At 48.0% G+C, this 16,719-nt stretch overlaps 1 protein-coding gene across 5 annotated transcripts in view; it reads left to right on the top strand.

Annotated features, from left to right (window-relative positions):
• The window catches only part of LOC119863613 (aryl hydrocarbon receptor-like), a 165,171-nt gene that overhangs the window by 132,262 nt on the left and 16,190 nt on the right, over positions 1-16,719 (top strand). For 3 of the 5 annotated variants that reach the window (XM_038422304.2, XM_038422309.2, XM_043505752.1), the window contains 6 exons: positions 452-575; positions 1,404-1,534; positions 5,887-6,089; positions 8,698-8,807; positions 11,032-11,173; positions 14,748-16,479. In XM_038422304.2, coding sequence (XP_038278232.1) covers positions 452-575; positions 1,404-1,534; positions 5,887-6,089; positions 8,698-8,807; positions 11,032-11,173; positions 14,748-16,479 — 2,442 coding nt within the window. The remainder of the gene's footprint in view (positions 1-451; positions 576-1,403; positions 1,535-5,886; positions 6,090-8,697; positions 8,808-11,031; positions 11,174-14,747; positions 16,480-16,719) is intronic. The other 2 variants (XM_043505753.1, XM_043505754.1) reach the window with 2 other exon arrangements.

Raw genomic sequence — 16,719 nt, 5'->3', positions numbered from 1 at the left:
CAGTTTCTTCCACACTGACTCACTCTTATGCCCCAAATGGTCCCACTGAAGAAACCAGGACCTCTCCCATGGTGAGTAAGGGTGGCAGAATTGGGTCCATTGCGTAGTTCTGGCTCCAACAGGTAGCTCCATTGCCTTTGCAGGGGCTGCTGTCTATGCCATGGAGGTGAGGGATGTAGGCCACCTTTACCCACCCTGGCCTGACCCAGCTCCCATCAGCAGAGTGTGCTCAGGCCCAGGATATAGAACCTTACTCCCTTGGGAGCCCCACTGATCTCAGTGGGGTGAGACTCTTTGCAGGCCCTGGCACTGCCCCTGGGAGTGAGGGTGATGAAATCCAGTCCACTGTGTGTGTGGCAATTCCGATGGTGAGAGGCCAGGCTGTCCCTAGCTGTGCTGCAGGTGCCTGGGATGGACAGCTGGACTCACCTGTCACTCCGCTTCCTTCCAGACAGATGTCATGCACCAGAGCGTGTTTGAGCTGATCCACACCGAGGACCAACAGGAGTTCAGGCGCAACCTTCACTGGGCCCTTAACCCACCTCCCATTCCTGAGAGCGAACCATCACCTGATGGTAGGTGCAGGAGACTAAAGAAAGGGAGGTGGCATAGAGCCTGCTAGGGGGTCGGCCAGTTTTGTTACCAACCCAAAGACCACCAGGAGTGTCCTGTGACTGTTCACTGTTTCCATAAGAGAGTTGCTTTAGAAATGCTGTTGTATTCCTGTTAGTCCTGGGCAGATCCTGTCAAGAGGAGTTTGGTCCTGGCCCTCAACGGGGGAGATGGATCGTCCACTAGACCTGCTGCCTACAGGCACCACTCGGTTCAAGCCTCAGCTGCAGTAATGTGCAGAAACAACAAGGAGTCCTTGTGACACTTTAGAGACTGACAAATTTATTTGGGCATAAGCTTTCGTGGGCTAAAACCCATTTCATCAGATGCATGCAGTGGAACATACAATAGGGAGGTATAAATACACAGCATATGAAAAGATGGGAGTTGCCTTACCAAGGCAGGTGCAGGTCTCACAGATGGCAAATCCTTCATTGAGGCAGCTGTGAACTGAAACATTCTCTGTGCAGTGTACAGCTTGTGCACTGAATAAGGCAGAGGTCCTGTGTCAACGATAGAGAGATCTTGTAACTCAGGGCTGCACCCACAGCAGGCCATTGGAACTTTCCTGACTTGAGTGCTTCACTTTGAAACAGTCCTGTTCATGTACATGCAGGTTTTTGTAGGGGGCATTTCCTTAGACAGAAGGAACCACATGTGTCCATCAAGAGGAGATTTTTTTGCAATGCCTTCAATAGATATAGCTTCTGATGCACGTTGTCACCTTGTTGGGAGTCTCCACGCTTCCGTGTGTGTTTAATTTGGGCTCTCCTTTATCCCACATCCTTTAGGTGAAACAAGTATCAACTCCTCCGTTATCACTTACAAGCCCAGCCAGCTGCCTCCCGAGAACTCCTCTTTCCTTGAAAGGAGCTTTGTGTGCCGATTCCGCTGCCTCCTGGATAATTCATCCGGGTTTGTGGTGAGTAAGAACCTGCATCAGCCTGTCCTCATTAGTGTGACATTAGTGCAGGACTGCTCCTTGAGTATCTTCACCCCCACACACACACCCATTGGTGGCAGAAGGAGTCCCGCACAGACACTTAGCACAGCTCTGCTAGGGCAGAATTCTCCCTACCAGAACAAGGGGGCTATTTCTGTGACAGGCCTGTTTTTCCTTTGAGCCTTCAGTCAGTCCTTGACCATCTGGAACAAAGGCCTTCTCCACACCAGCCTTTGTTCTTCACTCCCCCTTCCATTTCTAGCACATCTCTGCCAGTGGGAGCACTAGTCTAGACAGACCACTGGCATTTTGAGCACCTCATCCTCTAGAAGTGTTAGGAACATGGTTAGACAATGTCCTCATACACACTAGCTCTTCCTCTATGCTACCACCAATGGAGCTGCAGTGGTGGTGGGACAATTTAAGAACAAGGCTAGTGCAGCAGCTAAAGTGACATACTTCCACTCCTAAATTCATTGGGGGCAGAATGTGGCCCCTGATCTCAGAGCAAACCTGCTGAACACCAATGGATCTCTGTCTAATCACCCTAGGGGTCAGCAGCTATTGGAGTGGCCCTTACGGGGCACAGGCAGCAGCTCAAAGCAGGGCATCCAGTGAACAGTCCACTCCAAATCTGGGGGTCAGCCAAGGATGGAAGGATGTAAACTGGCTTAACTTCCCCTTTGGCCCTGCTTCTCTCTCATACACTCACACACAAAAATAGTACATAGTGTGGTTCACCCACAGACCAGGTTCAGGACAATTGTCTCCTAAATTGAGGGGGTTTGTCTGGATTCTGACAGGAGAATTTGCTCGTGTTAAATTTCAGTAAACAACAAAATGGCATTCAGTTTTCAGTGGCGTTCTGGAATGGTGATTTTAAGTGACTTGCAAAATGGAAAACAAGGTCTGATGTTCCCCCAGTGCCTGCGTCCTCCAGGGGAGGATCCAGAAATGCAGATTGGGAGCTCACTCAACCCTTAACGGAAGGAGAAGAGGGACAGACTCTCTTTCTTTAACAACCATGCTTTTCTCCAATCTGTTTGCCAGGCATCCGAGTTAAATATCTGTCACAAAAACAAAGATGCTTTAGAATCACTTCCAGGAAAATAAAGCTTCCCCCCCTCAGCCCTTATTACATCATAAAGCTTCTATCAAGTGCACAAACTCCATTACTGTTATGTTTTCAGATCACCTCTAAGCTTTTTAAGTGGTTGGTAGATTTCCCAAAGCGAGGACTTTGCACACACACAAAAGCACCACTCAGGGTCAGTTCTGCATGAGAGTATGGCTCTAGGTGATACTGCCTGGCAGCGAAAATATGAAGGTTGGTGAATGCCTCATGCAAAATGCTAGGAGGGCTGGTTGGCTCAGGGGACTGGTAATAGGTTGAGAAGCTTTTCACTGCTTGGTCACCAATTCAAATGCAGCTGCTGCTGGTAGTGACTAAAAGTCATTCAGGCCTCATAGCTGTGTGATGTCTAAATGCACTTCACAGTGTGGTTTCAGCCCGCAAGCAGGTGTGAAAAGTCAGCCACAAGCTGTGAGGGTAAGTGGAAGTCAGAGACTGAATGGACATGGTAACTGCACTATCCTCTTAACCGCTAGTGGCCTGAGACATATTAGTGAAACCAGCTGGGTTAGCTTCTGCCATCTGCTCTATGGAGAGTGGATGTCAAATACCAATGTTGTTAGTCCGGCACAGTTCACCAGCACAGGCTTCAGTTGCACTAATAATACTCAGAGCTCCGTTGGGGTGATAGTTGCATCATGTGGGTGGTGCTTTTTCCTGGGGTTCCCTTACACCTAGTCTCCTAGTAAACCAGACTGCTGTTCCCAGGGGCATGTGCATGTGCACTATTCCTGAGCCTGGGATGGCTTTTTCCTCACCCAGCACACAGTCCCTAATCCTTAGCAAGGTGCTTTGTAGAAAGGTTTGGGTGCCTACTGTGTGAAAAGCAATCTGTTTGGTAAAGCCACCTTTGGAGGCATCCCTGTGACGTTTACATTAGATGGCCTGGATTTTCAGCTACAGGAAGATGTGGCTGAGGCCTTTATTTTAGAGCAGTATTTTCTGACCATGCAAGATCACCACAGCGCGGGTCCCAAAGGACTGGTTTTAAGGATGTCGATGCTTTGGTTGGGTATGTGTGTTAGCCAGCCAGAGGGGGAACATGTGAGTGGGAGGAAGCACAGATAGGAAGCTGTGCGAACTTTACTCCTCAAAGAACAGACCACATGACTGCCAAGGAGACTAGCAACAGCACTGCAGGGACACACCAGATCCCATTGGCAGCCTGAAGTGTTGCCATACCAGGGCTCAGCTCTCACTCTCACACACAGAATAGCACACAGAACAGCCAGATAAGGAAAAGATGGGAGCAGTGAGGAGCATGATTCTACTCAGTAAAGTCAAGGTGGGCCTGACTCAAAGTCCATTGAAGGCAATGGAGGGTTTCTGATTTCCTCCAGTGGTCTTTGAATCAGGCCCTGTAAGAAAGTGACAGCAAATTTCCCCGTGTCTCTACAGAAGCCTGTCTGCTCATTCATTAGAAACAAAGCAATACAGAGGGACTAAAAAGAGATTTTTAAAAAACTCACCTCTTTTGGTGACTTTTCACTGCATTGTCTCACTTTCCTTTGCCCTCCTATTACAAGAAATCTAGCACACGCTTAGATTAGTGCTTTGGCCACATGCCTGTGCCTCATGGGCTGACAAAGCTCCTAGGGTATCAGTTGTACAGCAGGAGTATTTGTCTATATGATTTATTACTTTTAGCCATAAGGGAATATATGGGTATCAAGGCAAACCTATCAAATTTTAGTTTGATAACAAATCTGCTGCAGCACAAACACTGTCATTGCCAAGGAAGGCTAAAAAAAGAGCAAGAAGTGGGCAAAAGGAGTCAAGGAGCTGAAATCGTACCTTTTTCTAAGGCTATGTCTACACTACAACTCAACACCCAGGGCTCATGGGTCTCAGGCTGCAGGACTATAAAGCTGCAGTATAAGCATTTGGCTCTGGGACCTGCTGGATTTAGACACCGCTACACTCTGTGTATAATAGTTACTGTCCTTGGGGAATAGATGTTGCTTCGCAACTGTTTCTTGGGGATTACCTAACAAAATAAACTATTTGAGTGAAAGTTAGGATACAACAGAATCTGCTGATGAATGAAATTGACCAAGTATTTTAAACTGATGCCTCTAGGAGAAAAATGAAAATCACATGCACAGATTCTGAGTAATCGCACGTGGTGCTGGTTTGGTTTTTATATTGAGAATTGATTTCATTTTAACAAGCACATTAAAATACAGGCTGCATTTTTTTGAAAAAAAAGAAAACCCTAATAGGTATTGGGGCACTACTGTAAAATCAAATGACTCAACAGAGTAAAAAAACATCATTTTGTAAACAAAACAATTATTGAAATCCTATGTGTGGTTGAAGATGTTAAGTTACCAAAATGGAAGTGAGTGGTGACCTACATTCCTGCTAGGCACTTCCCTCCAGCTGACAGGTGATATCACTTCCTGTATTTATTTCCAGTAACTTTTCAAGGGCGATAAAATGTGCAGTCAGAAAACTAACTGAGGTCCATCCCTGCCTCTCAGACCTCTCAAACAGCTGAGCAGCATGGCTACTCCCTCTGGTTTTGCATTGGATGAACATTTGATGAAGGTGGGGTACGGATTGCTTTTGGGTGTTTGTTGGAGATGGGAGAACTGGAGTGTGTTAGCCACAATGCTGCAGGCAGCAGGAGTGGGGAAGGGAATTTGTAAGTCTTTCCTCTTTACTTCTCAGTTCCCAACTTGTAAGGTTTTGTGTGGGATGGGTCCTGCCACCTCTGAAACTGTCTCTACTGTAATTTTGTTTGTGAGCTCACATGAATAGAGGTCATGTTCACAAGAACAGATCCTACCTATGTCCTGACCTTACAGCATGGATCTAACCTGATTTATGGCATTGTTGCCACAGGGTACAGCTACACTGCGATAAGACATCCACAGCTGGCCTGGGTCAGCTGACTCTCAGGCTGTGGGGCTATTAAATTGCAGTGTAGACTTTCAGGGTCTTGAGGGAAGAGGGGTCCAGACTCAATGCCAGGGGATTTTGTGCTCCAGCAGCACCTCTGAAAATCTCCTCTGAATAGCATACAGTCCCGATATGCAGTGTTCATTGGCTTTTCTCTCCTTCCCCTAGGCTTGGCTTGTTCGTTTGCATTTATTTATTAATTTCAGCAACGAAAGGCCTGTTTAAAGCAAATACAGCATTTGTTAACAGCCCAATTCAGGTTCTTGAAGTGACTCCTCTTTTTTTTCTTTTCAAGGCTTTAAACCTTCAGGGCAGGTTGAAATTTCTCCACGGCCAGAATACAAGGTCTGAAGATGGGTCCCTGCTGCCGCCCCAGCTGGCTCTCTTTGCCATCTCCATTCCCTTGCAGCCCCCTTCCATCCTGGAGATCAGAACCAAAAACTTGATCTTCAGAACCAAGCACAAACTGGACTTCACCCCCTTGGCATGTGATGCCAAGTAAGTACAGAAGTTGGGACTAATCATGTTGGCATGTGCTGTTAAACAAGACTTTCCCCAAATACTCTTGTCAGCAAGATTCGTGTTACATTCAGCATCTTTCTTTGGTGTTCCATGTTTGTGCAGCTCCTGGCAGGGGGGGGGGGGGTCCTGGTCCATGATGGGACCTCTGAGGAGCTACTGAAATACTAATTAATTAATAATAATAATTAATTACTTAGGAAAGATATATATTTTTTAAAATATGATTAATACAGCTAGTTGATTTTTTTTTAACAAAAAGGGTTTTGGGGAGGAATTTTTTTTTGTTTTGTTTTTGTTTTTTGCAAAAAATTGTTAGAATATTTTTCTGGGGGCAGGGTACTGTTTATCAACCACACTGAAATTATCCAAATGGCTGCTGAAGATTTTCAGTTACTGGGAACACAATTTTTGGTAAATGAAAAGTATTGTTAACCAGGTCAGTAACATTTTTGATTAAACACAATTGGATGGGTGGAGAAATTAAAAAAATAGTTAAATAAAAAGGGAGGGGGTCCATTTAGAATCCTTCAGTATGGAAACAACATTTTTCATTTTCAAAACCTTTCCAAAACTAATAGTTCATTTTTCAGCTAACTGTAGTAGTCAATATCCTTGCTTATGGAAGTGAAAGATTGGTCCCTTGGGTTAGTCAGGCACAGATAGCAAGCAGCTGGCTAGGCTTCTCTGCAGACTTCTGCCAGTGCACTCTGGACCTGCAGCACTACAGTTCTTGAAGCAGGAACCAGCAGTTGTGTGGGGATTATGGCCCACATCCTCAAAGATACTTTGGCGTCTAGTGCTCATTGAAATCAGTGAAACGAAGGTGCCTAAATACACTTGAGGACATAGGCCTATGTGATTTGGCCCTTCATCCACCCTGGCTTGAGATGAGACCTATCCCCCAATTTATGTCACTTGTTACTGAAGTACTAGCTGGATCAAAACTATCCTGTGTCAGTGGTTGTGAACCAGGGGTCCACGTACCAGAGGTCTTCCAGGGAGTACATCAACTCATCTAGATATTTGCCTAGTTTTACAACAGGCTACATAAAAAGCACTAATGAAGTCAGTACAAACTAAAATTTCATACAGGCAATGACTTGTTTATACTGCTCTATACACTGAAATATAAGTACAATATTTATATTCCAATCAATTTATTTTATAATTATATGGTAAAAATGAGAGAGGATGCACTTTGTCAGTAACAGCATGCTGTGACACTTTTGCATTTTTATGACTAATTTTGTAAGCAAGTAGTTTTTGAGAGGTGAAACCTGGGGGTATGCAAGGTAAATCAGACTCCTGAAAGGGGTACAGTAGTCTGGAAAGGTTGAGAGCCACTGTCCTATGTAAATGCTACAGCCAGCCTTTGCTTCCATTGACAGTATTTGAACAGCCATTGGCATTCCAGGCCTCCTTAGCCTTGCAGTGTCTGTTTTGTTCCCATTGTGCTACTCTTTAAAAGAAGAACATCCTGCTTCTGGTCTCTGCTCATCACACTCTTCACAGCCCAGAGGAGCTGTGTACTCTGTTAGCCTCTGGCTGCTCATAATTCAGATTTTTTTAAAAAATTAATCCTTGTGTGGGGAACCCTCTCTGGGCACAGGGACCACGCAAAGCCCTAATTTAAATGGTTAAATGCTGCATAGGCTTCCTGGGATCTTCTGCACAGGGGTGAATTCCAGCCAGTTTCCTGAAATCTTGCTCCTTCTTAGTCTGTTGGGATCCATTTCACCCTTTACAAAGCTTTCCACTTTAACAGTACTGCCCCAGGTAACACAGTTAGCTGAGGAGGCCTAGCTAGGCCTCTCTTTGGAGGGGTTCAGAGGGCAGGAGGGGGCTCAGGGTTTGGGCACGGGAGGGGGTTTGGGGTGCAGGCTCCAGGTGGCACTTATCTCAGGTGGCTCCTGGAAGTGGCAGCATGTCCCCCTCTGGATCCTAGGCAAAGGCGTGGCCAGGCAGCTCTATGCACTGCCCTGTCCACAGGCACTGCCCCTGCAGCTCCCATTGGTCATGGTTCCTGGCCAATGGGAGCTGTGGAGCCAGCACTTTGGGCGAGGGTAGCACGTGGAGCCCCCTGCACGTAGGAGCCAGAGAGGGGACATGCCACCGCTTCTGGGAGTGGCGCGGAGTCAGGCAGGGAGCCTGCCTTAGCCCTGCTGTGCCACCGACTGGACTTTTAACAGCCTGGTCAGCAGTGCTGACCGGAAACACCGGGGTCCCTTTTTGACTGGGTGTTCCGGTCAAAAACCGGATGGCTGGTAACCCTACTCTCTGCTCTGGCGCACGGGTGGGGTATTACAGGGCAGGGCACAGAGGAAAGCTATTCTTCACTCACCCGCTCCAGGGAGGGAGGGAGCAATGTTGCTATCTCCTGTGTGCCCAGATTCAGGGTCTGGGTGATCCTGTCAGGGGGGCTCTTACTGACCGCCTGCCCCGCGGATGAGGCGATTTCCCCATTGCAGAACTGTAAATAAGCTGGGAATGGAGTTGCTAGAAGCGTTTTCTCCTAGCAGCTGGATTTTTGAAGGCCAGGCCGCTGGCCTCTCTGTAATCGTGGTGCTCTGCTCTTCTACCTCAGAGGGAAAGTCGTGCTGGGCTATACGGAGGCAGAGCTGCGGGTGCGTGGCACCGGGTATCAGTTCATCCACGCTGCTGATATGCTGTATTGTGCCGAGAATCACGTCCGAAGTAAGACTATTAAAAATCTGCAGGTTTGGATAGTTAATCTGAATGCAGTGTGAGTGACAGTCCTGAGACACAGCTGGAGGTGTCTTTGGAGGAAGATGGTAGAAAGGTGTCAGAGTCCTAGACGGCTCCACAATGTTATTGAAAAGATCTGCTGTAGGCATTATCTGGCCTATGTTATACTGGGGGGTCAGAGTAGATGATGGCAATGGTCCCTGGGCAATGGTCCCTGGGCATGCTGACATAGAATAGCCTGGCCAGGGTCAGCTGTCCAGCCTCTCTCTATGCTGTGTTGTGCATTATACAAAAGTCTGGCTCTGGTGTACTGGCTAAGTTAGACAAAGTCCCTTCAGAACTCCTGTCAGGGGCTCCACAGCAGCACATGCTCTGCCACCTGCAGATGCTGCCCCCTCCACCTGGCCAGCTCTGCGCTCACCCTGCCCCCTTTCAGGGATTGCCCTGGCAGCACCACAGCAAGTAACCCTCTTAGTCCTGTCCATCCCTCCTGCGTCCCTGTGCAAGGCTGTGGGCACCCTGGCTGGCTAACCAGTCCTAAGGGCTTCAGGAGAACAGAAGTTAGGTAGATTCCCCTTTAAATTCCATTCCTGGCACCAGCTGCTGTAGTCACATGGGAGCAATCTCCACAGGAGCACCACCTGCAAAGCCCTGTTACTCAGGCTTGGTACAAGCTGCCCAGAACATCCCCCCCCAGAAAGAACTGGTGGGAGATGACCACATCCAGGAGTGCAGGCCATGTCTCTGCCTTCCCTTCTGGTAGAGGTTTCCAATAGACCTTCCCTTTCAAACACAGACTGCAAGGGGGGATGCACAGTATCACCAAGGCTCTAGCGAACACGACTGCTGGGTTACTCTTTGACTCATGGGGCAGGAGCCGAGGGGAGTGGTGCCTGGATCCTTTCTTGGCCCATTGTGGTCCAGGAACTTCTCCATTGCACATGATAGTTTAGGGATTTCTACAGATAATTCTTGGCCCATCAGCAGGACCTGACCCTGTCAGGTGCTCAGAAGGGCATTGAGGGTGCTTGGCACCTACTCAGCCCTTTGTAGGGTAAGAGCTGGCATGAGGAGCTCCAGTGTATGCTGGTGCTGAGGGTTCACCCTCCCACATGGAGCAGAGAGCATCTCTGTTTCCCCAGCCCAGTGATGCTGGAACTCTAGGTCACAGCCAAATGTCCCATGTCGGGATGGCAAGCAATATGACCTGGCTTTCGTAAAGGCATGAGTAATGCCTGATTAATTACTGAATGAAACGTTTCTGAAGGGATGGTGTTGGTGTTAAGGATTGTGAATCTGTTGGACAAATCATGACTTTACCTCGTATTTGTCTGATTAGGAGCCTATGGGCGATCCACAAACAGAATTGCAGCAATGTTGGACACAATTGCTGCTTCAGGTTCCTGACCCCAAAGCCAGCTTGGTTGAGTTATTTCACCCAGCATCACTAAGTGACTTGAGCCCCTTTCAGTGGTCCTTTCTTGGTGCAACATGTCGTGCTTATGCTACGGGTGATGGATCTGACCCAAAACACATTGCATGTAACAGAAAGGGAGCCAAGTAAGAAACCCCACGCACAGTTTAGCCATAGAAAGAAAGGGGTATTCTGTAAAAGCAGCCATATAGAGTTAATTGTTGTTTAAATGGCCTCACTAAACAAGACACAGTTAGTGTGACCCTTATCTGCACCTACTCTCGGGTCCCAGCCCCGCACACATGGGCATTCTAATTTGGGTTGGGGGGAGGGGTAAAATTACCTCTGGGTCTTGTCTGATGTAACCTCTGAAATGGCTCTTTTTTTCTAACATGGTTTTTATAAAGAGCATGGGCCAGATCTTCAGCTGGTGTAAATCAGAAATGTCCATTTACTCCAGCAGAGGATCCAGCCCTACTCCTTTATAGAGATAACTGTTCTGCCCCCTCCCTTCCTAGATAACTGAACATCACAGTGTCTGCAAATAAACGAACACATATGCAAATATTACTAGCATATGTGTCATGAATGAGAAAAATGAGGAATTGTCCTTAAGTGGCATTTGACCAGATTGGGTGGGCACAGCTGGGCCAGTGTATATCGAAGGGCTCATGTGCTCCAGGGCGCTTCGGTGTTGCAGAAGTCACGGTACCTTGTGACACTGAGGCTCTGCATCCCTGGATCCATTTCTGCAGATCGGGTGTCGCTCACTGCATTGTCTTGGCATCTCTTTTCCAGTGATGAAAACGGGCGAGAGCGGTCTGACTGTGTTCCGTCTCCTGACAAAAGAAAATCGCTGGAAGTGGGTCCAGGCCAATGCTAGACTCGTCTACAAGAATGGCAAACCCGATTACATCATCGCCACGCAAAGGCCGCTTGTGTAAGTGCCGGGATACGGGCCTGGAGTGAGTCTAACCTCTCCTGGGTTCCAGAGCCTGTCAGTCTTAGTTTCATTTAGTAAGGAAGTTTCATTTAGACAGAGTAGGGTAGGTCACTTGTTTCATCTTCCTAGTACACTGTCTTGCTTGTTGCTTCTCTCAGAAGGAGCAGCATGGATCCCAACTGGCACTGACTATAATGAAAATAATGTAATAATAATGCCTTGCTCTTATCTAGCACTCTTCATCAGTAGATCTCAAAGTGCTTTACAAAAGGCACTATCATTATCTCCACTTTACAGATAGGGAAACCGAGGCATAGAGCAGTGAGGTGACTTTTACCCAATGACATCCAGCAGAACCAGGAATAGAAACCAGCTCTCCTAAATCCCAGGTCTGAGCTTGAGCCACTAGGCCATGAAATATACAAATACTTTGAAACTCACCCATTGCTTGGGATGGCATCCAGGGACAAAAACCACTGTATTATTCTAAAGAACGAGAAAATATTCTGAGTTTGATTCTGATTTCACACCATCTTACATTGGTATACTGGCTAGAGGGGGGAGCTTGTGGTTTACTGCCGTGTTGGAGCAGAATCGGGCCATTGTAAGCCTGGGCTCTGAAATTTCACAATCTCCTCTGGCCTTCGCTAGGGCTACCTCATCCCTTCTCTGGCCGCTTACTTATGGCAAGAGATGATCGCATACCCCTGCTGCTCCCCTGCATCTTTCTCAACCCTCACACACTGGAATGAAGAACATCACACTTTTTTTTTATTGAACACATGGTTTTTGTTTAAAAAAAAAATACATACACTCATGCTAATAGCCAGAAACTTCTCATACGGACATACAACATGATCCTGTGTACTACAAGCATACTGCAGATGCTAAGGTGGGAATTATGAAAGCTTATGTCTTTTAGAAGCTGATCTTCAGAGGTAGCTGTTCTAACTTCAACCAGGAATGTCACAAGTTTTGCTAGAGCAAAATATTAGACACTTAAAGTAATGCAATAAAACAAATAATGTTAGGGTTAACCCGTCCTTTACAATTACACTCTGAACTGTGGAGTTAGCTGATCCGACCCGGGGGGAGGGGCGTTGCAACTTCAGCTTTCAAGATCCAAGTTTGCAGCTGTGACGGTGTCCACTCACAGTGCCTCCTGCTGCCTGTCCCGGGGATTAGCTCTGCTAGCCAGTGCACCCTCTTCTGGCGGCATCACACCACCGTCACTTTGCTCTAGGACCCACGTCACTCCCAGAACCATGGCATCCTCTTCACACCACAACCCTCCAGCCATGTCACGCTTTATTCTCCCCCTTTCCGGGGGAACTGCAGTCTGCTGTCCGGCCACTTCCCTCAGTGGCAACTGAAACCAATTGTCTGGCCACTTCCTCTGTGGCAGGTGGGGGGGACCCAGGCCCGCTCACTACTCCAGGTCCCAGCTTGGGGACCCTGTAGATGGCCACCACTTGCTACATCCCCTCTGACTCCTCCATTCATTTCCTTGGGCCACTTCCCTGCGGCCCTCAGCACCCTCTTTGACCTTGCCTCAGGGCCCCAGCCTGTGAATCCTGCAGCCTACCAGGCACCATCTTTAGCTCCACCCTGCTCTATCCAGGATACTAGTTCCCTTCTGCCTGGTCAGAAGCCTTATCTTCTCTCATCAAGCTCCAGTCAGCTTCTGAACTTGCTCTGCCCTGCAGCTCTTCTCATATGGGCCTGCCCAACCCTGATTGGCTGCTCTTTGCAACCCCTTTCCGATTGGCTGCTTTTCATGCAGCCATCTGATTAACCCTTAACAGTCCAGTGTGGGACACACCCCATCACAGCAGCTCACAGAAAAGGGGCGTGGGTGGCTCCATGCAGGGAACTGCATGGCGCTTTACCCCTTGCTGCAGGGAAGAGCTCAGACAGGGGAATCACCTCCCCAGGGGAGCAAATCTGCCTGCATGCTACCTCCTTGCAGCTGTAGATGGTTTCCCCAAAGCTGTGCTAGAAATGTGCCTCCCCCTGGGTGAGCCTGCAGTGTGAGCCCCTGGAAAAGCCTGGCCAGCCCAGCTCCAGGACAGGCAGCTCCAGGCCCAGCTGCTTGGGGAAGTAGGTGACTTGGGAGCAGCTCAGAGGTTTGATGCAATTACTTCGCTGCCCCTTCCTTGGCCCAGGGGCAGCACGGACACCTGGAGGAGTGTAAGATGTGGTGTTGTCAAGCACCAAGCTATGCAGCTCACAACCAGGAAAACTTGCCAAGCAGCTGAACTGATACTTTGTGATGGTAGCATGGGGCTGTGGGACAGCCTTAAAAATTGGGGCCAGATGCAGGATGTTCTGCACAATGCGGCACACTTGAGCCGCATTATGCGACAACAGGCCAGTTATTAAGACAAGCCAACGATACTTTCTGTGGCTGATCCTGGAAACCTTTTCTCCTACAAATAGTCCTGACGCTTGTGTGTGGTCTCCAACTTCACTGGGATTTTTCCCGTGCATGGGAACTACCTGCAGGAGTGAGGACGTCTCCCTGCACCCCCTATCTCCCCTTCAGCAGTCATGAAAACACCACAAACACAACTTCAGAGGGTTTTCCCTCAGGCTTTGCTTTGATCACGGGCTGCATTTTGGGAGGTATATGCTTGAACCCGCATCAGTGAACTCCCTGCCAAAATTCCCATTGACTTCAATAGCACAAGATTGTGACAGATACCCTGATATCACTTATATCATCAGCTGGGCATATGTGAGCTTGCTGTTGATGCACAATCCCTAGCCTAGAACGTCCCTCTACCATCTGGGAATATCCCTCAGCGAGGCCTTACTTGCACACAAAACAGCTGATAAATGCTATTTGGGTTTTTTCAAGTCTTGGTTAGTGTCATTCTTCATTCCATCTGGAGTTTCTGTTTCTATTTTGTCCAGGATGCAATATGAACCTGGTGCAGTTACCTGACTTTGTACATGCACCAGAGAACGTTACACAACTCCCCTGTTTTAAGAACCCTATGTTAGTTCTGCATCAGATTCCAAAATTAAAATCAGGGTTTTCCAGGAGCATAGGAATGGCCTGACTGGGTCAGACCAATGGTCCATCTAGTCCAGTATTCTGTCTCTGACAGTGGCCAGCACCAGCTGCTTCAGAAGAAGAAACTTTGGAGCAGGCAGTGATGGAGAACTTTGGCAGGCTGGATTTTGTTACTCTTTGCAACATAACTATCAGCAATGGGGCGCTGGTGTGTGTTTAATGGAAAGTTGATGTTTGAACTACATTCCTTTCTCTTAGCAATGTTAAAATCCAGTTTTGTACGAGTACAGCCTTCTGAAAGGGTTTTATATGAGGAAGACTTCAGACTATTTAATATCTCCTTTACCTTCTGTGCACTGAGGTCACTCGCCTCAGTTCCCCTCCCTCACCCCACATAGAAGGTGCAAGCTTCCAAAAAAGATCTTTGATACCAGTGTTGACTATGTGAGCACTAGGGGGAATCAGCGAGGTGATATTAACCTTTGTGGTGAGTCATTCTAGGTCTCCTTGTGGATATGTGTCCGTAACCAATCTTGTCTTTGTTCTGTTCAGAGATGAAGAAGGAGGGGAGCACCTTCGGAAGCGTTCTATGCATCTTCCTTTTACCTTTGCTACAGGAGAGGCACTATTATATCAAACACCCTACCCGCTTCCTGGCTTCCCTGACCCTTTCAACAGCAAAGGGAAAAACAACAGATCCAAAAAGAATTCTCACGGTAAAGGGGGAAGGTCCCAGAAGGACAATGTAGACCCAAACTCTCTTCTGGGAGCCATGATGAGGCAAGATGAGGCTGTTTATGTCTCCCATCCAGCTTCTACTCCCAAAGATTCCTTCAGCAGCAATCTCTTCAGCCACCTGGGAGAATCTGGCTTTTTTGGGACTAGAGGAGATAACTGGAATGCAGTTGCTAATCCATTGTCCTCTGGGGAAAATAGTTCCAAGCAGGAGCTGGCTGACTTGAGGGAAGGGGACCCACTGTTGACCACGCTGGATTCTCTCTCGATAAGCAGTGATGAAAACTGTTCAAATAATGAGCTGTTCAATACTTTGGAGGGTCTGGGGCTGAATGCTGAGGATCTGGAGCTCTTGCTGTTGGATGAAAGGATGGTGAGGGTAGAAATGGACCTGGATTATATTCCTTCTCTGAACGATCTATTAACAAACAATGAAATCCTCTCCTATATTCATGGCTCACTTGTAAACAAATCTGAGGATGAGCCCACCGGGGAGCAGCAGGCCTGTTCCTCGTCAGACCCAGGCCAGAATCCAAGCAAAGACCCAGTGGTGTATCCATCTCAGATGCCAGAGAAAGAATCCCATTGCTCACACCAGTCCCCGCCACAAAACCAGCAATCGCTGATCTTGCATCTCCCGCAGCAAATGCAGCAGCACATTGTGACCCAAAACCAGCAGAACAGCCAGCCGTGGGAGCAGCTGTTGCCCTCAGTTCTCAGTCAGCCAACGCCTCTGCTGATGAAGCAGGCTGATGAGGATAAGCAGCAGCCTAGCAGCCTGCAGTGGAGGCCACCAGCAGGAACAGCTGAGCTCAGGCTGTCGCAGTTTGTACAGTCACCTCTAGGTAATCAGCAGCAGAGTCCACAATGGGTCAGACCTCATGGATCAAACCATCTCCATCAACCCATAGAAATCCCTTACGAACATCAGCAACATGGGCAGCAGCTGGAGAGCAGCCTACACTCAGTGCAGGGAGCATATCAACCATTCCTGCAGCAAAGCCAGCCCTGCAGCCAACAAAACCAGATCCAGGCACGCACAGAGCCACAGCTGAAACAAAAACCCAACCAGCACTTGTTAGTGAACGGCCTGTGCAGCCATGACTCCTCCAACCAGCCAACCCTAGTGAGTAACACGTGGCAGGGCTATAGCTACAGGCCTGCAAATCAGCCACCCCAGGGCCTCCCAGCACAGACCAATATCTATGGTGTCGAGCAGGAGCTGAGCTCCCAGCTCTGCCCAGCTCAGATGTCAAACATGGGAGTGTCCACCATTCATTTTTACCTGAACAGGCTGTCCAACATGGAGATAGGAGATAGAGGTAGAGGAGCATCCCAAGAAGAGATGACTCCGTATTCGGGTTTTCTCCCCCCTTTCTCATATCAGGTCATTTCTCCAAAGCAGCTGACCCCTGTTCCTTCAATGTCCCAGTACCTGTGTCCAAATTCAGCCTTGGAACACTTTGTGAATATCCATGGACAACGGGATTCCTCCATGCACTCCTACGGGGCACACACGTCATTATTATGCCAGGATAATATCCATAAGGTAAGCAGCTCTTTTACATTGGAGCTAAAGATTTCCTGAATCTGTTTACATGTTTCAATGCCTCATCTAGTGCCGATTTTATTAATTCGGGGACTAACTCTCCTCTCATTTACACTATTGTAAATCAGGAGCAACTCCATTGACTTACACCAACGCCAAGCAGGCATCAGAGGAGGATCTGCCCCACTGGCCAAGCCTTGTGAAAAGTGACTAGTGGGGTGAGGTGTCTCATGTTTCAGA

This window comes from Dermochelys coriacea, chromosome 11 (assembly GCF_009764565.3).
Source record: "Dermochelys coriacea isolate rDerCor1 chromosome 11, rDerCor1.pri.v4, whole genome shotgun sequence".
Lineage (NCBI taxonomy): Eukaryota > Metazoa > Chordata > Testudines > Dermochelyidae > Dermochelys > Dermochelys coriacea.
This window is presented reverse-complemented; position numbering and strand designations above follow the sequence as displayed.